Source organism: Oryzias latipes, chromosome 23, assembly GCF_053564925.1.
Source record: "Oryzias latipes strain Hd-rR chromosome 23, Olatipes_Hd-rR_3.1".
Taxonomy (NCBI): Eukaryota; Metazoa; Chordata; class Actinopteri; order Beloniformes; family Adrianichthyidae; genus Oryzias; species Oryzias latipes.
Genome location: NC_136259.1, coordinates 25222947 through 25249705, shown reverse-complemented (window position 1 = coordinate 25249705; position 26759 = coordinate 25222947). Strand labels below are relative to the sequence as shown.

At 44.9% G+C, this 26759-nt stretch overlaps 2 protein-coding genes and 1 long non-coding RNA gene across 5 annotated transcripts; 1 reads left to right on the top strand and 2 right to left on the bottom strand.

The window, feature by feature from the left end:
* Positions 1–48: 48 nt before the first annotated feature.
* dmtf1 (cyclin D binding myb-like transcription factor 1) lies at positions 49–20656 on the bottom strand. Of its 3 annotated transcripts, none has more exons than XM_011491326.4 (17): positions 20531–20656; positions 18081–18202; positions 16252–16341; positions 15860–15945; positions 15656–15767; positions 4874–4950; positions 4652–4809; positions 4539–4571; positions 4362–4471; positions 4058–4286; positions 3819–3970; positions 3298–3486; positions 3130–3209; positions 2019–2174; positions 1735–1944; positions 1551–1656; positions 49–425 (listed from the first exon to the last, which is right to left on the bottom strand). In XM_011491326.4, the coding sequence occupies exons 2-17, from the start codon at positions 18187–18189 to the stop codon at positions 391–393; spliced, it is 1932 nt and encodes a 643-aa protein (XP_011489628.1). In that variant the 5' UTR covers positions 18190–18202; positions 20531–20656; the 3' UTR covers positions 49–390. The 3 variants fall into 3 exon arrangements, with proteins under 3 accessions (XP_011489628.1, XP_020569967.1, XP_020569968.1); XM_020714308.3 differs by lacking the exon at positions 20531–20656 and adding an exon at positions 20329–20477; XM_020714309.3 differs by lacking the exon at positions 18081–18202 and having other exon boundaries at positions 20531–20649.
* Positions 20440–26645, top strand: cwf19l1 (CWF19 like cell cycle control factor 1). Its single transcript, XM_004083240.5, has 15 exons — positions 20440–20573; positions 21612–21693; positions 22481–22565; positions 22630–22714; positions 22851–22952; positions 23179–23393; positions 23467–23582; positions 23661–23745; positions 23836–23988; positions 24058–24193; positions 24270–24349; positions 25445–25654; positions 25885–26004; positions 26075–26172; positions 26370–26645. Exons 1-15 carry the CDS (start codon positions 20501–20503, stop codon positions 26512–26514), a joined length of 1785 nt encoding a protein of 594 aa, XP_004083288.2. The 5' UTR covers positions 20440–20500; the 3' UTR covers positions 26515–26645.
* Positions 26517–26759, bottom strand: LOC144989485 (uncharacterized). The gene is made up of 2 exons (XR_013653720.1): positions 26708–26759; positions 26517–26603 (listed from the first exon to the last, which is right to left on the bottom strand). It is a non-coding gene; the product is annotated as an uncharacterized LOC144989485 (long non-coding RNA).

Genomic DNA, 26759 nt, shown 5'->3' with positions numbered 1-26759 from the left:
TTCTTACTTTGGTTCCTGAGGAGATGTTTGAAAAGTTATCAGGGAAAATGAAGGCAAGGCTTTTATGTTTTATTTGACAAATGGATAAAAACTAGATTTGTGGGAAGAAACATTTTAGAAAAACTGAAGTTTCTTTTAGGGAAAATCGTCTCCAGACTCGTCAGGAAAAATGTCATTTTTTTCAGTTAAATAGTTTCTTATTTTCCATCATTTTCTGTTGGACCAGAGAAGAACTGACGGGAGATGAAGGAAGACGGAGCTGTTCACATTTTATCCAGGAAGTTTCCGCGTTTTTCTCCACGTAAGTCCGTCTGGGACGCCGCTGAGTCCCGACGTGAAGGCGTTTCACAGTTCACCTCGTTTTGCAAGCAGCAGGGGGCGCCGTCCAGCTCAGTCTGAACCGTCCTGGTTCTCCAAGATGGGATCTGAGGGAACAGTTTGTTCTGATGACAAATGACCCTGAAGATCAAAGTTACTTCCTAACTTCGATGTGAGGAACTCTGGTTTAACCCTTGTTCTATCTTAGATGACCCCCCCCCTTCCATTGAGGTGTTCTCCCTACCATGACAAAGGTGGATAAAGGTGGAAAGATTTCATGTAATCCATGGACACCAGTGAAGATCACAAATCATTGAAGAAAAAAGGTTCAGAGCACTGTCTAGTGGGTCTAGATGACCCAACTCCCAATGGTAAAGTGCCTAGGATAGCACAAGGGTTATGGGTGTGAACATCAACAATCCTTCCTGTAGATAAAACTATCAGGAATATCTGTGATTAGGGAGGGAGGGCGGCACATAATCCTTTTTTATTACTATTATTCTAAATATCTTTTTTCAGAATCGTACAGATTCTGATTCTTTGCAGATGATGTTGCTCTTCACTAAGATGATGTTTTCAGAACAAAAATCCAAACACTTTAGTCATTAAAACATCAACGCAGATGAAACTTCTCAAGTTTACCTAAAGGATTCACCATGAAGAGCAACTGCTGTCATTGACGCAGAAATGTCAACCTGCTGTTGACTCATCGTTCGGATTTTCTGGAGCGACCTGCGATTGCAGGGAGGGGGGCGGCAGGCATTTCATGCTGTTTACAGTAATCTGACTGAAACTGGATTAATTATTTCCAAAACAAGGATATTTTCTGACTTTTATGGTTTTCATGGCTTAAAGGATCAGATTAGAAATTTAAAAAGAAAAAAAAATTAAAAAAAAAATGTAATTCACAAATAACATTTATAATTCCCAACATTTTTTATTTTAATTACTAAACAAAAACTGATGCAAACTTATGATTTTGTTTTGCCCTTTTCTTAAAGAACTGCTATTTTTTTTTGAAAATATTGTTTTTCTGTAACCTTTTCAATGATTTATTTATTTTTTTCATCACCAAACATTAAAAAGTCTATTTATTCGCTGAGTTGAACTCTGGATTTTGAAAGTTCAGTGTTATGTCAAAACCCTTCTTTGTGTGTTTAATTAACATCAAAGTAATTCCTTCATCTAGATTTCCTCATTTGAACATGAATATGAACACAAACACGTGTTACCTGTCAGCGTGCTGCTGATGTTGGGGGGAGACACGATGAGCACAGAGCTGCTGGCTGAGATCCCAGAATGCACCTCTGGAGCCTCCACGGAGGTGGGGGTCAGCCCCTGAAAGACACATTTACGCAGAAACTGAAGGCGGGGATCCTTTGAAGGGGAACCGAGAAGACGTGGAGACTTCCTAACCTTCTCCGTAAAATTGTCCGTCACTAACTCCTGGGTTTCCGTGACGACCGTCTCTGAACCCTCCAGGAGGCTCGCCGCGTCCAGCTGGTCCTCCTTGCTCTGCCCGTCTGTCTCCACAATAAGCTGCGTCTGGCCGAGGGGGTCCGAGGGGGCGGGGTCAGAGGACACTGTCTGGATGATGACCCCATCTCCAGAGCAGAGGCCGTCCGTCTACGGAGGCAAAATCCCATCAAAACACCCAGTAGGGGGGCGCAGGTTTTCCTCCTGAGAGGCCGAACACTGACCGACAGACTGTGCAGGATGATGTGTTCTGATGAAGGGGAGGAGCCTGTCGTCAGGGTAACTGTGCTGCTATTGGCTAGACTAAGGGGAAGGCTCTGGTTGGACGTCGTCTGGAGGTAGTAAGTTCCCGGGGTGCCGGTGGGCTGCAGGTGGAAGGACTACAGAGAAGAAACAAACCAGGACGGTAAAGTTTAGTTCAGATACTTTCATGACAATTTAATTGAGACGACTTCTTTTAATTTCACAGTTCATCTAAGACTAACGTCAGGAATTAGCCTTGAACTCGCCGTAACCTTTACATCCACAGCACTTTGACCACTAGGTGGCAGCAGAGTGTTTATTTATTTTAATGAAATTGTCATCATTTTCGTCGAAATGCCATCCTGACCAGCTTGTTTTCACAATTCTTCTTTCTTACTGAGCCTTAGAGCTAGAATTTCACCCCCGCCTCAAAGACTCACCAAAGTTCATTTGCACCTTGTCGCCGGTGACTTTCTTATATTTTCTTACAATAAACAGTAAACTTCTGTTCAAGCAAAGTCCACAACCGAAGTTTAGTTGACCTTTGACCTCAGGAAGAGGCCAACATCTTGAATTTTTATTGTTATTTTTTTTAATGGGCTTCAAGTATGAGCTACAAATTTAAACTCCTCCAAGGAATTTTGATCTATCACCTCCCGACTCTTATTTAGACAAAAAGTGTTTGTTTTAAAATGTGTACATTTCAGACAAACAAACAAAGTGCAAAAGTGGGAATTTCTTGTTCTTAGCATATTTTTAACTGCAACATTGTGCAATTGACTCGTTTCAGCTGAGCAACTCAGCATGACATTAGGAATGTGGGCGTGGTTCACAAAAAACCTCTGAATCAACTCTCAGCCGCCTTTGCCCCGCCTACTCACAGAAGCATAAGCTCGTCTGGTCAGAGGGATGACAACCACAGCGGTGAAAATTGGCTTCGATTTAGCCCAAAACAGTCAGAGATTTAAAACAAACTGACAAAAATCTGCATTTTCTTGTGCTAAATGTTGTGGTTAGAAGAAACTCTGAAGATCGTCAGAGGAAGACGTTCTAATAAAGGTTGTGATGCTCTGGATGCTGCATGATGCTCACCGGCAGGATCTCAAAGGCCTGCAAAGTGCCGGTGTTCAGGGTGATTGTGTCGCCTTCGCCCGACGCCGCAGAATCTGAGGCTGCTTGACCAAATCAAAGATGGAGTCAGACTAAAAACATGCGTCGTTAATGTGCAACCAGAAAATGAAACACCAGCGAGAGCCTCACCCAGGTGTGTGATCTGCAACGGGATCTGCACGGGGATCTGCAGCGCCGCTACCGAGCTGGGGGCGGGGCTGCTGCTGTCTTCCAATCGGGTGAGTTGGATCTGGAGGGAAGGGGAAGAGGAGGAGGGACTTCCTGGAGTGGTGGCGGTCTGGGATGATGTCATCAGCTCCTCCAGGCCTTTCAGGAGGACTGTTGATGAAAACACGAGTCATGTGAACCTTTGTGGAGCCGTTTCCTCTGATTGTTGTTTCGAATTTTTTTGTTGGGACTGTGAGTCTGGGTTTCCTTCTGGTTCTGATCCGCTCAGTTTGCCGGGTTCTTTGGTAAAACTTATTTTGTTGGCTTTTGTGTTTTTTCCTGAAACTTTTTTGTCTCTCTCTTAACATTTTCTTAAGTTTGTTCTAAATCTTTAGACGTTTTCTTCCTCTCTGATGTTCTAGAAGTTTGAGTTGGTCCCTGTGATGTTCTCTGTGATGATCTCATCACACCATCTTCCTCTTTAGGGTCAGAAAGCTCACTACCGCTGAACGGGATATCCTTGTGGTTGGCGACTTGTCTCTTGATGCTCCACCACTTGGAGCGCAGCCACTGCGGCGAGCGGACACTGCTCCACCCCCACGCCAGATCATCCCACCTGATGTCGTTCTCGTCCTGGACTCTGAGCGCAGAAATCCTGAAACAGAAGATCTGTTGTTCTGATGATGCTGCGTCTGTGGATCACACACACACTGACACACACAAAGACACACACTCTCTGTACCGGCGGACGAGGTTCAGGTCGTCCTCCTTCGTCCACTCCGCTCCGCCGCTGTGTTTCCAGTTCAGGTAGTTCAGCCACTTGGAGCGACACTGCTTCTCTGAGCGCGTGCGAACCCGGTCGGCAACCGTTGCCCAGGAAACGCCTCCTGTGACCGCCGACCCCGGCGACACCCCTGCCATCTCATACACGACGTCGGCGAGTCGCCTCTCCTCCTCCTCGCTCCACTTCCCTGATTGATAAAAGACGTTTTCAGTTTTTTTTTTTAAAAAGGCAGAAAAAGTGGGAGGGGCATGTTTGATCTCACCTGTGTTACAGGTGTCCTTCATCAGCCGGCAGCGGTCTTTGACAGACGAGGCGCTGCGGCCCAGGGACGCCCCGATGGTCGCCCAGTCGTTTCCGTGTTTCTCCCTCAACCTGAGACACAGAAACGGCGAGGAAGTGGCGAGCGGCGTTGGATGGGAACCAGCAGAGGATGACTCACGCTTTCAGACGCTCGATCTCCTCTGGAGTGTACCTGACAGAGCAGAACATCACAAATCTGAGCCACCAAGCTCCATAGCCGCAGAGGTTCCAGTCTCTCCTCGGGGAACTCACTTGCCCACGTGGTTGCGGTTGTCGTACATCCGTAAAACTCGCCTGTAGACGGCGAACAGCGGCCGGTTCAGGCCCAGCGCCACAGAGCGGTAGAAGTCCTTCCTCTCCTCTTTGGACATCTCAAAAATGATCTCTGAGGGATCCTGGATGCCGCGGCCCTGAAACCAGCTGAGGGTCAGAGGGGTCACGAACCCTGAGAGCGGCGGTGGCGGTGGAACGTACCTTCACGTATCGGTCGATGTTACTCATCAGTAGGTCGATCTCCTCTTTAGACCACATTCCCTGTTTCCACTTGTGACCTGCAGATGGAGAAAGCCTTCGTTTTCACTGCAGAGACTGTTAACTCAGGGAGGACACCTGCACAGTCAGAGCACACCTGAAGCAGGTAACCAGCAGCCAGAGGCAAACAGGAAGGCTGATAGATCTATAGGACCAGGATTGGGCAGTCCTGGTCTCAAACCTCAACATGTAAAGAATCCAACAATATAAACAGACAAACACCAGGTTTAGGATGAATGAAAATAAACATAGAGGCAGATTCAAGGTCTAAAGAAAAACCACCGAGTGTAAACAGAGAACTGGGGCCTGTTTCAGAAAGGAGGTTCGACCAACTCTGAGGTTGAACTTGAACTCCGAGTTGGTCAATCGGGAGATTAACAACTCTGAGTTTTCTGTTTCAGAGAAGCTGATCCGAGTAAGATCAATCAACTCTGAGTGGACTGATTCGGAGGTGAGCGTGAGCACCGCGACTATAAGAAGCCATTATCAATGGAGCGCAGATATCACGAGTCACCATGGCAACCGTGAAAAAAAGAGGTCTGCATATTTTTCGCCAGCTGAACTTGACGTGCTGCTGCAGAGTTACAGTGAATATGAGCACATATTCCAGAAGAAAACCAACACCGCTGCATCTGCAAAACAGACAGTTAGCGTGGAAAACATAGCTGCTCAAGTTAATGCCTAAGTTTGCATTTAAATCATTGTCATAAAATATTGACTGTAATAATTTTTTAAATAGCGTACGGTGTGAAATAAAAAAATGGGGATATGTAGGAGTACTTTTGAAGTGTTCTTCCTGGTGTAAATGCATGAAATGCTGCATAGTGTACAGAACCAATCTGGGGGAAAATGCCTTTAACGTCGGTAATGTTTAAAGGACTTTCTTGTTAACATTCCCCTCTTGCCAACTTTGGTCAGTTTAATATTAATACATTCAATTGTGTTTTTCAAAGTGAACTTTTGTCTACTGTTGAACCTTTCGCTGCGCGAAGACTTCTCCTTTCTTTTCTCTCGTCTTTCCGACCGTGGTCAGAAGCGCAGCGGAGATTTCCTTCAGGGCCGAAGGGAATTCTCCTTCGGGGTTCACTTCCCGTTGGAAACCCTCAACCTCCAGAGCGGATTAAGAATGACTCCAAAACAGTTATTCTGGGAATGACACCTTCTCTTTATTTAACTAAGTGCTCCGTCTTCTGAACACACAATATATCCCACGCACACACCTCTGCTCCCTACTCACCCCCCCCCCCCCCCCATCTGCACCTGCACTCGCCCCTCCCCTTGTCTCTCGTGGATCGCACCCCGCTCAGCACACACACACTGCAACACTACCCTTGTATTGATCAAGTGGTATAGGTTTATATGGGATTAAGAAAGTAAGCAGTGCTAGCAAATTGTGTTTCCGAAAAGTAATTGTTATGTAACGGTGACAGAAAGTGATGAGCGGGCCTGACATGACGTCAGACGCAGACGAAGGCGCGAGGGGACAGACGTTGGAAAACAGAAAAAAAAGAACGGTTGGACGGGGAGAGAGACTGGTCGGATGGGATGTCTCGGCTTCTTAAAAAACTGTTTTGAAGAAAATAACCTGGAGCAGGTTCGACAGTGATTTAGAGACGGCAGTATCTCGCTCGTTACGTGAGAAGTGCAGGAAGACAGCCAGCACGTAAGGAGGAGTTCCCCAGGCCGCAAGCTTCGGGATTTCGGAGGCGGGGCCCGGAGGCAGGGCACGGAGGCGGAGCGCGGTGTCTGTGACAGCTCCGTCAGCGGAGAAGAGGAGTTCCCGCAGAGCGGCGTATTGCTGAGCAGTTTCTGAAAGAGTATTCCCCTGCCATACAGCTAACATCCCAGTGATTCACTGTGGTAATTCACCAGCTGTACACCATTCTACTGGTCTGGAGAGAAGGTACTGTTTTATTTTATCTTTTGAAGCTGAGAACTCAGTTCAAGCCGGGAAAACATCTGAGGCCAAGGAGGCGGGCACCACTGTCTTTGAACATTTACGTTTTTGAAGACCATTCGGGATTAGAGACCAGTTCGATTTCCCCGCGGAAAAGAACCGTCTGAAGCTAACTGTCAAAACCGTTAACTGACTGTTACGCCGTTCGGGCATCTCGCGCCCATTCTGGAAGAAAACTGTTATCAACGTCTGGAGTTAGTTAATCGGAGGAAGTCGAGAGCTCTACTGTCTTGATTTATTCATTTCTATTTGTTCATTTGTTTGATCACCATTTTATATTGGATCTATTTATTTATTTATTGTGTGGTTTATTGACTTTCAAGTTTTTTTTTTGTTTCCGGACTGTCAAATAATTCACCTGGTGTTTTACATCCAAATCTGTTTTCTTTTGAACATACAAAGTAGAAAGTAATATTTCTTTTACTACTTTAGAGAGGTAACACAGATTAATCCTTGTTCAAATAAATGTTTGCTGTTTTCATTGAGCCAGTTACAGAGGTCTAGGTTTTAATTTTTGAAGATTGTTCTGGGTTAGGGGCACTCCATCACTCTGGCTGGTTGTTGTAAAGGCAGGATCTGTGCAAGTGAGCTTCAAGTGCATTGCAGAACGACGCTTCAGCTGACTGACAAGGATCAAGTTCTGAAGCCTGTCTTACTACACCCATTCACTACCAAAATGTTTTAGAGTTAGGCCAGGGTGACAGAACACACACCTTCCAAACGAAGGCACAGGAGTTAAAGGGACTGACAGGTGTGGGCAGGGACCTGCATTACTGTTAGTCGACCAGAGCAAGCTTAATATTTGTACCCCTATTAGTTAGGATTTCAATCCTTTACATTTGGCGTCACGAACAGGATCTACATTACATTGGAAACCCAGATTTAGTGCAGGAATATTGATTTGTAGTCATAGCTTCAACATGTCGGAGTTGGAGGGTTTAAAGAAGGATTTTGCTGATTTACAAAGGAGGCTTGTAGAGCAGGCAGGTGCCTTGGAACAGGCTAGGAATGAACAAAGAGAAGCTCTCTCCCTTGCCAAGGCAGTTATTGATCAGCAGGCTACAGCATTGAGAGCACCAGCTGCGGTCGTCATCCATAGAGACCGTAAACTGCCAGACTTTGGGGGTGGATCAGTAAGAGGCGGGGATGAATCTGTTGAGGAATGGATTGCCGAAATGAAGTCAGCTTTTCGAGTGATGAAAACACCCCATGACGATAGAGTTGAGCTGGTTAAGCAACACCTGAAGGGTGAAGCAAAGGCGACAGTTAAATTTATGCTGACGGAGCCGATAGACAGTGTCGAAGAAATATTTGACATTCTTATTCAGACCTATGGAGATAAGACCCCAATTGGCACAAGGTTAAAAGAATTCTATGAAAGAAAACAGATGCCCGGGGAGACCATTCGGTCTTATGCATATGATCTACAGGACAGGCTAGAACATGTGATAAGAAGAGAACCAAAGCGTGTCCCAGACCCCGATGTTGTATTAAAGGAACAGTTGGTCTTAGGACTGAAAGAGGACTTTTTGAGGAGGGAATTGAAAAGGAAGGTTCACGAAATGAGGAGCCTCACTTTTGTTGAGCTGTTACAGGCTGCAATTGACTGGTCAGAAGAAGAAGAGATGCCATCTGACCCAGCTACCTTGGGTAGACCCAAAATAAGGGGGGGTGTAAATGCTGCTGTGGCAATGGAGGAGAAACCATCATCTCTGACAATGGAGATGCTACATGAGGAGATAAAACGAATATCTGCTCGTCAGGAAGAGTTGTACCATGCTCTGCAGAGAAAAGGGGAGGAGGCAGGACAGCGAGCTGCAGCTCCCAGGAGGGTAGCCCTACGAGATAGTGAAGGGAGGTATATATGCTATAACTGTGGAGAGCCTGGCCATGTTAGCAAGCACTGTTTGAGGAAAGTAGGCAAAGAGACAAGTCAAGCCCCACTCGAGGTCCCAAATCCAGATGTCAGACCAAGTAATCGAAATGGGTCTAAGGAGAACCCCAGTACTTCCATCATAGGGACCCAGATGGCTGAGTGTATCCTTGCGGAGGTAGATAATGATCTCCGGAGGAGTGCTTTTGGGAAGTGTAGAACTGTCAGTCTAAAGATTGGAGGAATAGAGACAACCTGCCTGTGGGATACAGGCTCTAACGTCACTGCTATCACAGAGTCCCACTTCCGCAAACATTTTGGGAAACAGGGAATGTTGTCTGCCAACTGGATCGAACTTACTGCCGCAAATGGGCTGGATATCCCAGTATTAGGGTGCCTAGAAGTTGAGGTGGAGTGTGTTGGCAGGACAGTGGGCAGAAAGTGCATTTTTGTACTAACTGACACCCATCCCCATGTAGAAAAGTCAAATGGGCTCCCTGGAATTGTGGGCATGAATGTAATAGAAGAACTTGAGGCCATTTTTGCAGATAACGGTGGTTACATGGGGATGGATAATCTCAAAGAGGGTGAGGCCAACATTCGTAGGTTGGTTGCTAAAGTGAGGAGGGAATCTCAGCGCATAACTCCAGATGGAAAGATGGGGTTTGTGAAAGTGGCAGGCCGAGAACCGGTCATGATACCCCCGATGAGTGAGATGGTGGTAGAGGGCCATTGTGAAGTTACATCCAAAGTAGACTGCCCAGTGCTTGTTGAAACGGCACAAAGGTCAGGCCTTCCAAAGGGGCTTGTAGTGGCAAATATCTTGGCTAAAGCTACCAGTGGAAGGGTCCCCGTAAGGGTCATGAACACCAGCGAGAAAGTCATAAAACTTATGCCACGGGCTAGAGTAGCAACCGTGAGCAAACCACAGGAGATACTTTTGAAAGAAGTGGTGCAGGTGGTGGAGAAGGAGGGAGGTCTAGTTGTCAAACACCTAGATGGTATAGAGGTTACGCAGTTGGAAAATGAGGCTGAACGGCTACCCGTTCCAGTCCAAGCAAATACGGAGGGTCTGACTGAATCTCAGTACCAACAACTTGTAAGTCTACTAGCCACCCACCAAGACGTTTTCTCCCAAAATGAGAATGACTATGGGTACACTACATCTGTAACCCATTGTATCTCTACCGGGGATGCCCCTCCCATCAAGCAGAGGCACCGTAGAGTTCCCCCGCAGGTCTTCCAGGAATTCAAAAAACATGTGCATGAGCTTGTTAGCCAGGGCATTCTTAAAGAGAGCACCAGTCCCTGGGCATCACCAGCAGTTATAGTCATAAAGAAAGATGGGAGTGTTCGATTTTGCTGCGACTACAGGCGACTGAACCAAGTGACATGTAAAGATGCTTACCCACTCCCAAGGGTCGAGGAAGCTCTGGATGCACTCGGTGATGCACATTTATTTTCGACTCTAGACCTGACAGCTGGCTACTTTCAAGTAGCAATGAATGAAGAAGACCAGGGGAAGACTGCAGTTACCACACCCTTTGGTCTTTTTGAGTGGACAAGAATGCCATTTGGCTTATGCAATGCTCCAGCCACATTCCAGCGGTTAATGGGGCTTGTCTTAGGTGACCTGAGCTTTGACATCCTGTTGGTTTACTTGGATGATATCCTTGTCTACTCGCGAGATTTTGAGAGCCATTGTGAAAGGCTGGGGCTGGTGTTTCAACGACTCCGACAGCATGGGTTGAAATTGAAGCCATCCAAATGCTTTCTTTTACGCCCTGAGGTCAAGTTTCTAGGTCATTTAATCTCTGCCCAGGGCATCAAAGTTGACATGGAAAAGGTCAGCGCCCTGACTTCCTGGCCAACTCCTAGGAGTGTCAAAGAAGTTAGGCAGGTAGTAGGATTTATGAGTTACTACAGGCGATTTGTGCCTAACTTTGCTCACATGGCAAAACCCCTACATGCTTTACTGGGAAAAAGGGGCAAAGTTAATGAGAATCAGCCATTTGTTTGGACAGCTGACTGCCAAACTGCGCTGGATGAGCTCAAACAATGTCTCACCTCCCCACCAGTCCTGGCATATCCTGATTTCCAAACCCCTTTCATTTTGACTACAGATGGGAGTTCACACGGACTTGGGGCAGTACTTAGCCAAAAGCAAGACGGGGTTGAAAGGGTGGTAGCTTATGCATCCCGCGGGCTTCGTGGTTCAGAAAAGAATGACAAATACTACAGTGCTTTTAAGTTGGAACTATTGGCCCTTAAATGGGCTATCACGGAGAAGTTCAGGGACTACCTGATGTTTTCCAAGTTCACTGTAGTTACGGATCACAACCCCCTGCGCTACTTAGGGACAGCAAACTTAGGGGCGGTAGAACAGCGATGGGTGGCCCAATTGGCTGAATATAACTTTGAGGTCTGCTACAAGCCGGGACGACAGAATATTAATGCAGATGTTTTGTCTAGAATACCTAAGGAGGAGGAGCCTGAGAGAGAAGATGGGGGCAAAGATTTTATCAGAATTAATTCTGATGAAGTTCGTGCATGTTTGTGGCCAACTGAACAGGACAAGTCAGATACGATGACCTGCCCGGTCAGTGTACATTCTGTTACAGGAAAAGTGATTAGTGGCCAGACTTGGGATGAGATTGAACAGGCACAAAAGAGGGACTTGGCTGTAGGGCTAATTTATCAAGTAGTACAGGGGAAAGCTAAAGTGAGCTATGCTGATCTACGCACAGGATCGCCTATTGTTAAAAAGCTCTATAGACAGCTCCCTCGACTCAAGTTTTGTAGAGGTGTTCTCTACCGACATGTCCAAGATCCACGTGATGGTGTGGAGATCAAGCAACTCGTTGTTCCAGACTCTTTGCAGTTCAAAGTGTTTTTAAGTGTACATGAACATGGTGGGCACTTTGGGGGACAAAGCACTTTAAGTCTCCTGAGAAGGAGCTATTATTGGCCTTCTACGGGGCAAGATGTTCAAAGTTGGGTTCAGCAGTGCAAACGATGTGCTCTAGCCAAAGACGTGTTCCCAAAGGCTAGGGCCCCCATGACCTGCAGCAATGTTACAGCGCCCTTGGAGGTTGTGGCAATGGATTATACATTGCTTGAGCGGTCTGTTGGGGGTTATGAAAATGTTCTCGTTCTTACAGACATGTTCACTAGATTCACAATGGCTGTTCCTACAAAAAATCAGACAGCAGACACCACAGCGAAAGCCCTGGTGAAGCACTGGTTTGCCTATTATGGGTGCCCAGCTCGACTTCACTCAGATCAAGGGCGAAGTTTTGAAGCTAGCGTAATAAAAGAGCTGTGCAAGATTTATGGAATAGCTAAAAGTCGTACTAGTCCTTATCACCCTCAGGGGAATGCTCAATGCGAACGGTTCAATAGGACAATGCACGACATGCTAAGAACTTTGCCCCCTGAAAAGAAAAGGGACTGGAAGGCATACCTCCCCGAATTATCCATGGCTTACAACAATCGGGTGCATTCCTCAACTGGATACTCACCCTTTTACCTTATGTTTGGGAGAGACGCAAGGATGCCTCTTGACCTTCTTGGGGGGAAAGACTTGGCTGAAGTTGACATTGACAACTTGGATGACTGGGTGAAGGCACACCATGAGCGACTGAAGTTAGCAGTAGAGGTCGCAGGGTTGTCAGCACAAGGAGCTTCCCGGAGACAGAAACGAATATACGATCGTAGTTCATGCAGTGCCTTGCTTAGGTCAGGTGACAGAGTGCTGATCCGTAATCACAAGCCTAGGGGTCGGAACAAGATTCAGGACAAGTGGGAGTCTCAGCCATATATCATACTCAGACAGAACCACCCTGATATCCCAGTGTTCACTATTCAATCAGAGAAGGGGGGCCCTCACAAGGTGGTTCATAGAGATCAGCTTAAATTGTGCACTTTTCAGGTACCAAGCAGGAAGCAAATAAATATTCCCTCACTTCAAGAAGAAACAGAGTCAGACAGTGACGTCACCACAGTTAGCTTCCCTTTATTGGTTAGTCAACACTCTGACGCTCGGGAGGAGGACCGTGTTATGGCTGTAGATGACCCCATGACTACAGAAGCACTGACAAAGATGCAAGAACAGGTCCATGTTAGTAGAGACTCAGATGCACTGTCAGATGGTGTAGAATACTCAGGGGAAGAAAGTAGGGATACACGTCGGGGCAGTGAGGGATTTCTCCAACATAGAAACCCGCACAGACAAAACAGGGGTTTACTGCCTATGAGGTACAGAAGTGACTATGTCATGGATTAATGTGAAATGCACACATGTTATGTTTATGCCATGTCAAAATGTTGTGTTAAATGTGTTGTGATTAACTTGTAAATGGTGCTTCACTGGAGCTGTAGCTGCTATGGCAGGGTTTAGCAGGGGGGAGTGTAACGGTGACAGAAAGTGATGAGCGGGCCTGACATGACGTCAGACGCAGACGAAGGCGCGAGGGGACAGACGTTGGAAAACAGAAAAAAAAGAACGGTTGGACGGGGAGAGAGACTGGTCGGATGGGATGTCTCGGCTTCTTAAAAAACTGTTTTGAAGAAAATAACCTGGAGCAGGTTCGACAGTGATTTAGAGACGGCAGTATCTCGCTCGTTACGTGAGAAGTGCAGGAAGACAGCCAGCACGTAAGGAGGAGTTCCCCAGGCCGCAAGCTTCGGGATTTCGGAGGCGGGGCCCGGAGGCAGGGCACGGAGGCGGAGCGCGGTGTCTGTGACAGCTCCGTCAGCGGAGAAGAGGAGTTCCCGCAGAGCGGCGTATTGCTGAGCAGTTTCTGAAAGAGTATTCCCCTGCCATACAGCTAACATCCCAGTGATTCACTGTGGTAATTCACCAGCTGTACACCATTCTACTGGTCTGGAGAGAAGGTACTGTTTTATTTTATCTTTTGAAGCTGAGAACTCAGTTCAAGCCGGGAAAACATCTGAGGCCAAGGAGGCGGGCACCACTGTCTTTGAACATTTACGTTTTTGAAGACCATTCGGGATTAGAGACCAGTTCGATTTCCCCGCGGAAAAGAACCGTCTGAAGCTAACTGTCAAAACCGTTAACTGACTGTTACGCCGTTCGGGCATCTCGCGCCCATTCTGGAAGAAAACTGTTATCAACGTCTGGAGTTAGTTAATCGGAGGAAGTCGAGAGCTCTACTGTCTTGATTTATTCATTTCTATTTGTTCATTTGTTTGATCACCATTTTATATTGGATCTATTTATTTATTTATTGTGTGGTTTATTGACTTTCAAGTTTTTTTTTGTTTCCGGACTGTCAAATAATTCACCTGGTGTTTTACATCCAAATCTGTTTTCTTTTGAACATACAAAGTAGAAAGTAATATTTCTTTTACTACTTTAGAGAGGTAACACAGATTAATCCTTGTTCAAATAAATGTTTGCTGTTTTCATTGAGCCAGTTACAGAGGTCTAGGTTTTAATTTTTGAAGATTGTTCTGGGTTAGGGGCACTCCATCACTCTGGCTGGTTGTTGTAAAGGCAGGATCTGTGCAAGTGAGCTTCAAGTGCATTGCAGAACGACGCTTCAGCTGACTGACAAGGATCAAGTTCTGAAGCCTGTCTTACTACACCCATTCACTACCAAAAGGTTTTAGAGTTAGGCCAGGGTGACAGAACACACACCTTCCAAACGAAGGCACAGGAGTTAAAGGGACTGACAGGTGTGGGCAGGGACCTGCATTACTGTTAGTCGACCAGAGCAAGCTTAATATTTGTACCCCTATTAGTTAGGATTTCAATCCTTTACAGTTACATTAATCTAATTCAATGTCCCTGATTTCATTTTCATGTAGATGCAATCCTGCAGGAATTAAAAGAACATGGCAGCAGCTAAAAATGAAAAAAAAATCGAGTCTTCTCAAAATCCTCGTAAATGTAATTCTCTACAAATTAATGCAGCCTCCTCGTCTATTGGGTCCTCCAAAAAAGAACAAGCCATTCTTGTCACTTAGACCGTCTCTGTGTGATGGAAATGTGGGCAATGAAGGTTAAAGTGAAAAATACCGCTTCGTCTTTAAAAAGGGGAGGAGACCGGCATAAACTTTGAGTTTGGAGAATAAAACCTGCTCCCGACCAGGTTAGGTTCACAGCATAAGTAACCATGGATACTGACTCCGAGTAAAAGTTACCTCTCTTTCAGAAACGGGTTTGACTTACTCTATTTACTCTGGTTTAACAAACCTCCCATTCTGAAACGGAAAACCCAGGGTTTCCCTGATTTCAGGGTTAATGCACTCAGAGTTTACACTTAACCTCCTTTCTGAAACAGGCCCCTGGACTGCTATTCAAGTTATAAACTGACCAATCAGATGTCTCAATAAAAGTAGGCGGAGCCTGCTGCCCCCCCACGAACAACGTTCAAAACGTTCGACAGATTACATGTAGCCCGCTTTGAAGTGGAAGGGGTGTGGCCTTCTAACAAGCTCCCTCCTGATCGATGAGAGGGGTTGCCATGGAAACGGCGACTCACTCAGATCAACGCTGACTGAGGACGACGCCACAACTGTATGGCGACTGCATTGACTTCATTTGGTCTGACCAAAGGTAAACCATTTTCTATGAATGACGTCACACAGCAGAAATAGACGAATCCTGGACCAGGCTGACGTTTTTAAGGATCCGCTCTTGTGTTTTTGGCGTTATGAAGATGTTCTGGTAGCGATTTCCGATGATGGAAGACGTATACGAAGAAATAAGCCCACATTTGCATTACAGAGTTTTTCTTTACTAAAATCGTTGTGAATCAGGAGCAGACCGTTTGAACACGAACGTATTTGTGATGCAGAAAATACGCTGGGCACAAGCTCCCTGCTCTCAGCATTGGGGAAGGGAAAGGGGGCGGCTGGGAGACCCTACCTTTGTTGACCAGAGTGTCTTTGTCCTCTTTGGTGGTGAACCAGGCCTGACTGACGGGAGAAACCTCCGTCTTCGGCTTCGGGGACAGAGACTCCTCCTCCTCCTGGAGGATCTACAAAACATGGTAGGTCAGGTTCTTTTCTGACTCCTCCCCCTCAGTGACTCTGCCTACACACGGAACCCACGAAGCACTTTCAAATCCACCTCAATCTGAGTGACGGTGTCCTCGCCGAGCTCGCCGTCCGCCGTGGCCATCATCGTCACCTCGAAGTTCTCCTGGTTTTGTGTCACTGAGAGAACAACAGTCACTGATCTGAGTTTACATCTTTGAAAAGCTAAATGTTCCTGACATTTAAAGAAAACCACACAAAAGATAATTGTGTTCTTTATTTTTTGTGATGTCATGTGGCTCAATTAAAATATTTGACACAAAAAAAAACAGATTATCTGGACTCGGATTTTACAGATGGAGAGTTTTTGTGCCCCTTTTTTAAACTTTGTTTTAAACTTCTAATGTGGAACCATCCTGAGAGTTTTCACGTTTCAAATTCTATAAACGAAAAGGCCCCCCCCCCGAGGTTCAGACGGGGACTGACCGGGCAAAGTGACGAGGGAGAACTGGGAGGAGTCTGAGTGTTCGTCGGCGGAGAGCCGCAGCTTCTTCTGTAGGGGCTCCGGGTCTTCATCTGCACATCACACAGCTGTCACTGGGAGGAACCGCCAGCAGAACCCGGATGTTCCCGAGAATCTCATTGTACAGCGGACAATGACAATAAACCTGATCCAATCTAATCTGATCTGATCTGATCTAATCTAATCTATGAAAAAGAAGCCTTCACTCACATCCAACATCCCAGTCAGAATCAGAACAAAAGTCATTTGAATTAGATTTGAACGAGGATAAAGCTACATCTTAAATCAACAGAATGTATTAAATTAAATTATAGTTAAAGCCAAAAGTGGCCAAAAGGTGCCCCCCCCCCTCCACACACAGGCTGATTGGCTGCTACCCCCCTCCCTCTCCCCCGACCCCCCTGGCCAGAGCTGCACGACAAAGTAATGGGGAAAAAAACACCATTTTTAAATGGTTTGGTTTTATCGCCATAGCAACCATTTCGTTTTTTTGGGGCGACGAACAGACGTGGTTTTTAGAAAAATCTGCAAAAGTATATTTTTGGATTTCCTTGGCAACACGGGTTTCTTGTTAACCACATTTACTGATATGTTCACATCTGCTGATAATATCGTTTTGTTTCTTGAGCCAACGGTCTGTGTTTAGCATTTGCACAAAACTCCAGTAAAAAAGGTGCGAGCAACAGCGAGGAACGCCACTCTTGTGAGGGCGCCACGCTAACGCCGTTCAAAACCTACAAACTTCAAAACCAACTTTTCTTTCCCAAACGGTTCCCAGTGATGCTTGAGGAGTTAGGAGGTGACACATCAAAGTTTGCAGAAGGTAGTAAAGGTGATTTATTTATTTTAATTCAAGTTGGCGGCCTGTTCCTGAGGTCAAAGGTCAAAAAATCTTTGATCATGGTTGTAGACTATGCCTGGTGGAGTGTATGGTAAATGTTATGAAGAACGCTCAAGCAATAGATGGGTCTTGTGGCCGTCCCATAAAAATGTCATTAGAGCGTTTGGATGGTTTTTCCAGCTGTGATGTCATCGTTTTCATGGGCGGCGGCTTCTAGGTGTTTTTGAGTTTGTGACGGAGGGAAATTTTTGTGCAAATGTGCAGAAAAAAGAGAAGAATTGAAGAAAAACAATCTGGTCCTTCAGTCCAGGACGGCTGCTGCAGGACAGAATTATATGTCTGACGCTTTTACTGATGGAATAAAATTAATTAAAATGTTTATTTTCTCCTAAAATCAGCTTCATTTTGCTCTGGCTGCAGTTTTAATGTTTAGGTGTTTGTTTTTTTACAAAATTTTTTTACTTTGTGTTAATGAGAGATTTATTTTTAAAACTTTATTCCTTTACATCTTATGTACGAAAAACATACATGAACCAAATTTAGTCTCTTTGGAGAATCAAACTGCTGACAAACTAAACGGATGAATCTAAAATCCGTTAAAAAAAAGGTTTAAATCCAGGAAAACCTGATCTGCAGACAGAAAAAAAATCGCAGAAAGGTTTTCTCCATCCAGAGAAGATCATGAGGAAACAGGAATTGGACTTTCTGCTTCCTGCAGTCAAACCTCATTTTCAGACATTAGACGGTTAAAAGTTTCGTCTTCACACTTTCACACCTTCTCAGTTCATGACTAATTATCCGACATTTGGGGCTTAATTTAGTCTTCCTTAGTTGTTCCGATTGCTTAAAATAAAGAAAACTAGAGTTGAAGAGCGGCTGCGCATCAGCGGCTGCGCATCAGCGGCTGCGCATCAGCGGCTGCGCATCAGCGGCTGTGGCTGTGCGACGCACCGTTGGGCGGACAGTGCAGCAGGAGGCTTCCATCGCTGTCCCGGGTGAGCGTGACCGACTTGACGCTCTGGAGCACGGCGGCGTCCTCGTCCTCTGCAGCAGAACTCATCCCGCCCCCGCCGCTGCGGACCACCAGAACCAAACGTTTCATGAAACAAAGAGAAGCTGTGTGAGAGCGGAACGTCCCGGTTCCACCTGCTGGAGGCTTTTTGAACCGTGGTCTGATCCACGTGAAGCTCGGAGGGTTTGTTTGGGGAACACGACCACCTGAGAGTTCACCTCTGGCTCCGCCCACCTCATTTCATCTCCACATTTATAGAATTCCTCCCTAAAGCTCCTGCAGTTCCTCACAGTGGATGTTTGGATGCAGAAGAAGGAAACATTTCTGCAGATTTAGCTCCTAAAATTGATTTTCACCTGTGATGAACTTTTATTTTCAAACGTTGATCTGTGACCTGAAGACGATTCTTCATCAGTTCTGATGTCAAATCTTCACAAATTTTTAAAATCGGGTTTGGGTGAAAAGTCTTTTTTCTTCAGAATAATTTTGTGTTTCATTAAAACTACAGACTTTCATGAAGTTTTGTTTGTAAAAGTTTGTTTTAAAAATACTTTATAGACTGGATTTAAGAAATGTCACTTTGCAGGAGTCCTCCTGCATGAACGAACACACCTCTTCATCGTGTCTGTTTGTGAGGAAGACCATGAAATCTGGAGGACTAAATACAGAATATTCCTGCAGGTAATCAGAAATATTAGTCTGTCAGATCTATCAAATACATTATAATATTATAGGGACATGAAATATGAAAATTTCATATCATAGAATTATAAAAAAGTATTTGCATGAATTAAAAACAAAGGCTGTACATTATTAAGTAGTACATAAATGATGTACCTTCATTTTTGATAACTCAAAAATACTAACAATTCTCTGTTTTGATCATGAATATTGATTTGCAGATTACATATTTTGCCTCTTTCAACGTTTTCTGACCTGTATGACGCTGAAGTTGGCTCTGGATTAGCGAGGCCACTAAAGGAACAGTCCACTGCATTTTACCCACTGAGTCCACCTTAGACCAGGTCCTGTTCAAAAACCGCTGGACCTGGACCGCTTAAACCTGGATTAAATTATGATTTAGATACCAAAGAATACATTAAACCCAGTTTCTGATTTGTGAAAATGTGAAATAGGATAATTTTAATTACATTTTGCACACCGAGGGAAATGTAATTATTAAATCCTTGACATTTTTCTATTTTTATACTGGATTGTACTATTGTATTTGTTTACACAGGTACGAGCCGGTGGCCATAACATATCACCTAGGTGCGCAAAATCCTTTTGTTGCATTCCACAGACTAAAGCTGGCACTGTTACGATGGACTACAGGAATCCAAGAAGGCTGGACGAGGCCACATAAAAATCTCAGACGTCAACATACAAAAGAAACTGGGAAACAGAAGTCAGATTGGACACATGTTATGGTCACGGTTAGCATGTGACCCTGACTTAAGTTTTGGTTTTTTGTTCAATATTTCTTGGTTTGTTTCCTAATTTACTTTGAAGTTCCTGTTTTGGTGTTTTAATTTAAGTTGCCCTTTCCTTGTCCCCATTACCCTGAAATTCCATAATATCAGAAACTGTGATTAGGTGTATTCTTCAGTATTTAAGTTATAATTTAATCCAGGTTTGAGCAGTCCAGGTCCAGCAGTTTCTGAACAGGACCTGGTCTAAGGTGGACTCATCCTATTTTACATTTTCACAAATCAGAAACTGGATTAAATGTATTCTTTTCCATCTAAATAATATTTTAATCCAGGTTTGAGCGGTCCTACAGTGACTCCATTGAAACATAAACTCTTCGCTGTTGCCCCCTAGCGGTCACTAGTGGAACCAGAATAAGCATTTTGTTGTTATATTTTGTTTAAAATTGTATTTAATTTGGTCTTAAATGATCATCACGTGCGCCGTAATTTACCCCATGGTACGTTCACTTAATTTCTGATCCATTTTAAACGATGCTGTTTGTTTTTCGTAAGTAAGAACAAAAAAACGGTTTATTTTTTCCATAAATTCCTCCTAACTCTTCAACATTCAGCGCAAACACATAACCGCCGCTTATGCACAAACACAACAATAAGAGATCATTTTAATATTTAGAAACAGAAATAAAAAGCAGGTGATGTTGTTCCTGGAGCTCCGAGTGGAACTTGAAGCTAACCGTTAGCATCATTTTTCTACCTGCAGCGCAGCGACAAGAATAAGAAAAATCTGCGGCGCCATGTTTGAAGGCAAAGCTTATGGCGTCCGAGGGCTTTGTCGCACTTCTGCTCTTTTTTTCCACGTTTAAAGACCCCATTTCTGGCCAAGAACTGCTCCGAGTCTCTCATGGGGTCCAACCCCCAAAGAGAAAATGAATTTTACTTTTGATTCGGTTACTTACTTCCTGTTTTTGGTCCGGGGACTTGCGAGTTACCAGGATGAAGGTAAGTGCCAGGATGGAGGAGCGGCGCCCCGGGGCTGGCGGGTTGCCAGGTTTGAACTATTTCCCCTTGGCGTCTTTTGTCTGTATCCCGTAGTTCATTTGAATTTAAACTTTAAGTTTTTATACATACTCACAAAACATACAGCTAATTTAAGTGCATATTAAACCACACACTCAAAAACACACGTGTGCGATAGAAAATTGTTGGTATCCATCTAACTTGTAAAAATAAAAGAAAAACATTTTTGCAGCAACTTCCATTCACAGAGGCCATTTAAATGGCTTTGACCAACCCATAATCACAAAAAACCTGAAGAAACTTAAAAAGAAGATAAAAAAAGAGAAATAAAACTGAACTATTGAAGCAGGAACAATCCCCCTTTTTCTGTTGTGTTACATTCAATACAAAATATGCGCATTAGTTAAGTGTAGAACAGCAACAGGACTTTATTTTTAACAGTCATCATTAAAAAATGCATTTTAAGAACTAAAAGTGACATAGTTAATAAAGAATGCACCATTACTTCAAAGAATCACACCTCAACACAAAGATAAAACAAGTTTTGACCAGACAATGACACTCTCTTTTGTTACCAAAATAGTTGATAGTTTGTTATTAGTCAACAACAACAACAACAACAACAACAACAATAATAATAATAATAATAATAATAATAATAATAATAATAATAATAATAATAATAATAATAATAATAATGAAAAATGAGTCAGTAAGTGTTCAGTCAGTCTCTCAGGTTACAACTATTGGAAGCCCGTGTAACAACGTCACCCCACGGAAAGGATATAGATCTGGCAACCCGTTTCTGCACTTTACAATATTCGGAGCAACCTCCTTAACTTTTCTTCTCCTTAATAATTAGAGAACCATAGTTTAAAATATTTTAATTTGCTCTTTCAAAAGTTTTAATCCTCTTAACATTATTTGTTTCAGTAAGATGTTGTGTGTTACATCTAAAGTTAGTTAAAATAAACGCAGAGAATAATAGTTCCGCTCTTGTGTCAACCGGACTGTTTATAGGGACGGACACCTCGAAGCTGCACAGGTCCGGACTACAGAATTTGTTTCAGAACCGAACCATGGATGGTCCGCCGGTCAGAGTGTGAGTGAAGCTCTTGTACATGTTCTCCGTGTTCTGATCCGATGCTGGTTTAGTTGAAGCGGTTTCGGGTTCTATTCATGTGTCGAATAATAAAAACACACAGAGCTTCGTCCAACATTTTTATTTTTATCACGATTGTGTTTAATTTTGTTTTCAAAGGACACGTTTTAGTTCAAAATCGACGTTTGTTCAGATTTGTTTGTTTATCTAACTGCTCTCGAATTGTGTTTTTGTTAAGGAATAAAGTTAGTTTTCTTCAGAACAGAGGATGAAAAAATAATTTGTTTTTCCTAAAAGACGAAAGCCGGACTTCAAACATTTCAATTCAGATCCTAAGAAAATCTTTAACGGAATATTTAGTCAAATTTTTTTTACTTTTAAACAAGTATAAAGTTTTAAGAAATAAGTCAGATTTTGGGGGGAAATAAAGTGATAGAAATCACTTTTTTTTTTGGTAATTATGAAGCTTCCCCTAATTTATGGATAAACCAACAGATGTTTTATTAGATGATTTTTATTTTATTTTATATAAGGATAAACTGTAAAATGTTGATTCTAAACATTTTGGGTCACTTAATTAGACAATTTAAATGTTCTGGAGAAAAACAGATAATATCTGCAAAGGGTTTATAGACTAGTTGTCTTGACCTGTAAAGACTCGTCATGTGACCATTGTTTACATGTTTACATTAAACAGTTGTTTAAATGTGTCGAGTCTTTACATGCAACGTATGTCTACATGTGACAAATGTTGACATGTAACACGCATTGCCGTGTTTGTCTGCAGGTTGGCGTGCGGTGACGTGGAAGGCAGACTGAGCTCCCTCTTCAGCCGAGTCCAGGCCGTCCAGAAGAAGACGGGGCAGTTTGACGTGAGTCTGCTGACGTCCTGCTTTCCTTCTCCGTCCTCCTCACTGACGCCGTGTTCCTCTGCAGCTGCTGCTCTGCGTCGGGGAGTTCTTTGGGACTTCACCTGCAGCTGAAGCAGAGTGGCAGGAGTACAAAACCGGAGCCAAGAAAGGTGCGGAGAAACACGAAGGAGGCTTCAGGAGCTCACCTTCATCTGAAGAACGTTTAGGCGTTCGTCCTGCTGCCGACAGCGCCCCCTGCTGTCTAAAGCAGAAGTAAAAGCATCTCTTCTCGTTTCTCCACCTTAGCCCCCATCCACACCTACATCCTGGGAGCAGCGAGCCAGGAGACGGTGAAGAACTTCCCAAACGCCGACGGCTGTGAGCTGGCGGAAAACATCACGTATCTCGGTACGATTCCCATCCGTCCACATGGAACTTTTTTCCTTTTTTGTTGCTCTGCCCGATTCTCCTGTTTTGTCTTTAAGCGTTTATGTCACCACTTTGGGTTTGACTTTTATTCTAAAAAATAATATTTGGCATAAGAAATCAAATACCTCTTTTGGGTCGATTACAATAAACATTTTATTCTCGGGGACGTGAGACCGAATTGATTCTGAGCTGATTTGTGCTTCAGGGCGGCGGGGGGTGTTCACGGGCGTCTCTGGGCTGCAGATCGCGTACGTCAGCGGTCAGGAAGCCCTGCAGGAGCCGGCGCCGGCTCACTGCTTCACCTCCAAAGACCTGTCGGCCCTCGTTACCCCGCTGACCAGCAGCTCCAAGTTCCGAGGGCTCGACATCCTGCTGACGTCGCAGTGGCCGCGAGGGGTCTGGCACTACGGCAACAGCCCGGTAAAAACGCCTCTTTACACGCTGGGGGGCGGAGTTGGTGCTTCTGGTGCTAAAATTCTGGTTTGTGCTGCAGGATGTGAACACAAAGTTGTGTGGAAGCAGCTCCATCGCCGTCCTCGCTGACAAACTCAAACCGCGATATCACTTCGCAGCACTAGAGGGCGCCCACTATGAAAGGCTGCCGTACAGGTGAAGCCTGGAGCCGTGTCTGGACTGGAATCTCAGGATCACTTGAGCTCATGTTGAGATTTGTCTTTGTTTTCTCAGGAATCACGTTGTCCTGCAGGAAAACGCTCAACACGTCAGCCGCTTCATCGCCCTGGCAACCGTCGGTAACCCTGCCAAGAAGAAGGTGCGTGTCCTGCTTTGAAATTACTTAAATGATGAAAGAAAACACGTGAAATCTCACGAAGTTCTGAAGTATTTAGCTTCCTGTCCGCAGTATCTTTATGCCTTCAACATCGTCCCGATGAAGAACATGGATCCCACAGAGCTGGTGAAGCAGCCGCAGGACGTGACGGAGAACCCCTACAGGCGTCCAGCAAAAGACAAGAAGGAAGCTCAAAAGCCAGCCTTCAGCACCGAGGAAGAGGAGGTCAGTGGAAACCCGCACAGGTGTGACGAACTTCCTCCACATACGAACGTCCCGCCGTCTGTCGTCTAGGAACCCGCGCAGCAGTTTTTCTTCGACCTGGGTCGGAAGCAAGACGGGAACGCACGCGGGCGCGGCAGGAAGCGACCGTCGGACTGGGAGGATCGAGGACGCCACCGTCAGGAGCAGCACAGGCAGCCGCGACACCGTGAGTCCACAGAAACCTCCACCGTAGTGCTGAACATGAAGCTGGATGGTGAGGTTCTGTGCTTTGCTGGTTGCAGCGCAGCCGTCTGGTCCCTGCTGGTTCTGTCTGGCCAGCCCGCAGGTGGAGAAGCACCTGGTCATCAGCATAGGAACACACGTGAGTTCACACCCTAAACATCTCCATAAGGAGCTTCAGAGGAGGATCAGCGATCCAAAGGTTACGTCAGAGGAAGCAGCGGAAGGATGGTGGAGGTTAAATAAGACCGAACCCTCAGATGTTAAGCCGCTGTTTTTCTGTTCAGTCTTATAAACGTTTTATTTGTTAACATTTATTTCCTCTGAACAGCTGATCTGAGTTTTTGATGAGGTTTCATGAAGAAGACAAATTATTTTATCTTCTGGTGTCAAATACTGACAGTTTTTTTAATCCTAGTCACATTTTTCGTAACATTTCAGGAATAAATCCGATTTTAGAAGAATTTTGCTCCAAAATTCCAACTTTTTCTACAAGCAGAAAAGTAAAGACTGGATTCTTCCAACAGTGACAGAGCAGAGCATCACCAGCAAAGATCTGGCCTAAAATGGTTTCAAAATGCAGGGGCTCCACAGTAGAGCCTTGGGGTACCCCACTGCCATCCTGGACTGAAGGACCAGATGGTCTTTAGTCGTTCTTCTTTCTTACTGCACCTTCAATTAAAAATTCCACCCCCACCACAAACTCAAAAGCTCTTGCTTACACACCTAGTACCCAGTAAAAAGGAAAGTTTGGCTTAATGAACGACCCCGCCCCCAAATGATGACATCACAGTGCCCCCCCCCCCCAAAAAAAAGCCAATGAAAATCTGTGATGGAGCTCAAGTAGATTATTTCAAAATCCACTAACCAAACCAAAAAACCATAGCCGGTGATATATCCAAAGGAAGGTAAGTTATTATGGGATGGCCGCAGGGCCTACAGCTTAGCAGTGAAAATTGAGTACATGAATTGTTGACTCAAGCTGAACGAAACAATATGAACACATTAGGAAAGTGGGCGTGGTTAACAAAAAACCTCAGTTTCCAAGGAAATCTTAAATGTACTTTTGTCAATTCTTATAAAAATCATTCATTAAGGGTGGAGTGGGTGGTGCCTGTGGCCATACAACGCCACCTGCAACTTTTATTTATTAAATCAATTTAAAATCGTTTTTTCTGGAGCTTTCTAGATAAATCTGAAGGTCCATCAGTCTAATCCGGAGCTTGGTGTTCTGCAGTGTTACCTGGCTCTGGCCAAAGGTGCCCTGACTCCTCGCCACGTGCTGATCCTGCCCATCGGACACTACCAGTCGGTGGTGGAGCTGGGCTCTGAGGTGGTGGAGGAGATGGAGAAGTACAAGTCGTCTCTGAGGAACCTCTACAAGAGCAAAGGAGAGCGCTGCGTGGTGTTTGAGAGGAACTACAGGAGCCAGCACCTGCAGCTGCAGGTACCAACAGCAGCATCACTGAACACAGCATCGTCATTGTGGCCACAGGGGGCGCTGTGACGTCATAAAGCAGACCATTGAGAACAGAAAAACACATTAATGTTGCTCACCTGATGTACAGTTTATGAAAGAAACATTTTACTTCAACATGTCGGTGTGATAAGTCTGTCAGACCAAACCAACGCCTGTTCTCCTAAAGTTCAACTCTTCATGGGGTTGATGCTCCTCAGGTGGTTCCTGTCCCTCTGGACCGCTGCACCACAGAGGACATCAAGGAGGCCTTTATGGTCCAGGCTCAGGAGCAGCGCATGGAGATGATGGAGATTCCCCAACACACAGACCTCAAACAGGTAAAGCGCGGCGGGAACCCGGAGCTGGAAGGGTTTGTGGATTATTGACGCGTGAAGTCTGCGTCTTCAGATTGCTCCTCCTGGGACTCCGTACTTCTACGTGGAGCTGGACTCTGGGGAGAAACTTTTCTACCGGATCCAGAAACATTTTCCTCTACAGTTCGGCAGGTGAGAGTCCTGCGACGCTTCTGAACATCTTCTGCACGGTGGCTGATGGGAAAGTGCTTGTGATTGGACCAAAACCAGATTTTTAACCCAGAAAGAAATGTCTGACATTCGTAAAATAAGACATCCCAGTAAAGTTCTGATTCATTTTTTGTTTTTCCTGATAAAATAAATGGTTTGGAATGTTTTTTCGGGAACAGGGAGGTTCTGGCCAGCGAGCCGTTACTCAACATCCCGACCCGAGCCGACTGGAAGGAGTGTAAACAGACCAGAGAGGAAGAGGAGCAGAGCTGCAAACAACTGAGGGACGACTTCCAGCCGTACGACTTCTCCTGGGAAGACTGAAGCGTGCCAAGCCTCGCCTCTGTTACCGTGGTTTCCACTCACACCGGTCATGAAGCTGGTGATGCTTTAGTTGTATTGGATCCAAAAAGCTGAATTCAAGTTTTTTAATAAAAAAGAAAATCCAAGCAGAATTGTGTAAATGACACTTTATTTAAATAAACAGCCTTATTGGTGATTTTTAAACATTTGTTACATTCCTGAAGAAAATCTGAATATTTCTGATCAGGCAGATGTTTGCTCCTCCC

Coding starts and splice junctions, on each gene's coding strand:
- dmtf1 (XM_020714308.3), bottom strand. CDS start 20,477: ATGAGAGACTCGGAGCAGTTCTTGGCCAGAAATGGGGTCTTTAAACGT. Junction 4,472..4,538: donor GAGATCGAGCGTCTGAAAGC/GTGAGTCATCCT, acceptor TCTGTGTCTCAG/GTTGAGGGAGAAACACGGAA. Junction 3,210..3,297: donor GTTGCAGATCACACACCTGG/GTGAGGCTCTCG, acceptor TTGGTCAAGCAG/CCTCAGATTCTGCGGCGTCG.
- cwf19l1 (XM_004083240.5), top strand. CDS start 20,501: ATGAATTTTACTTTTGATTCGGTTACTTACTTCCTGTTTTTGGTCCGG. Junction 25,655..25,884: donor GCCAGCACCTGCAGCTGCAG/GTACCAACAGCA, acceptor GATGCTCCTCAG/GTGGTTCCTGTCCCTCTGGA. Junction 26,005..26,074: donor AACACACAGACCTCAAACAG/GTAAAGCGCGGC, acceptor CTGCGTCTTCAG/ATTGCTCCTCCTGGGACTCC.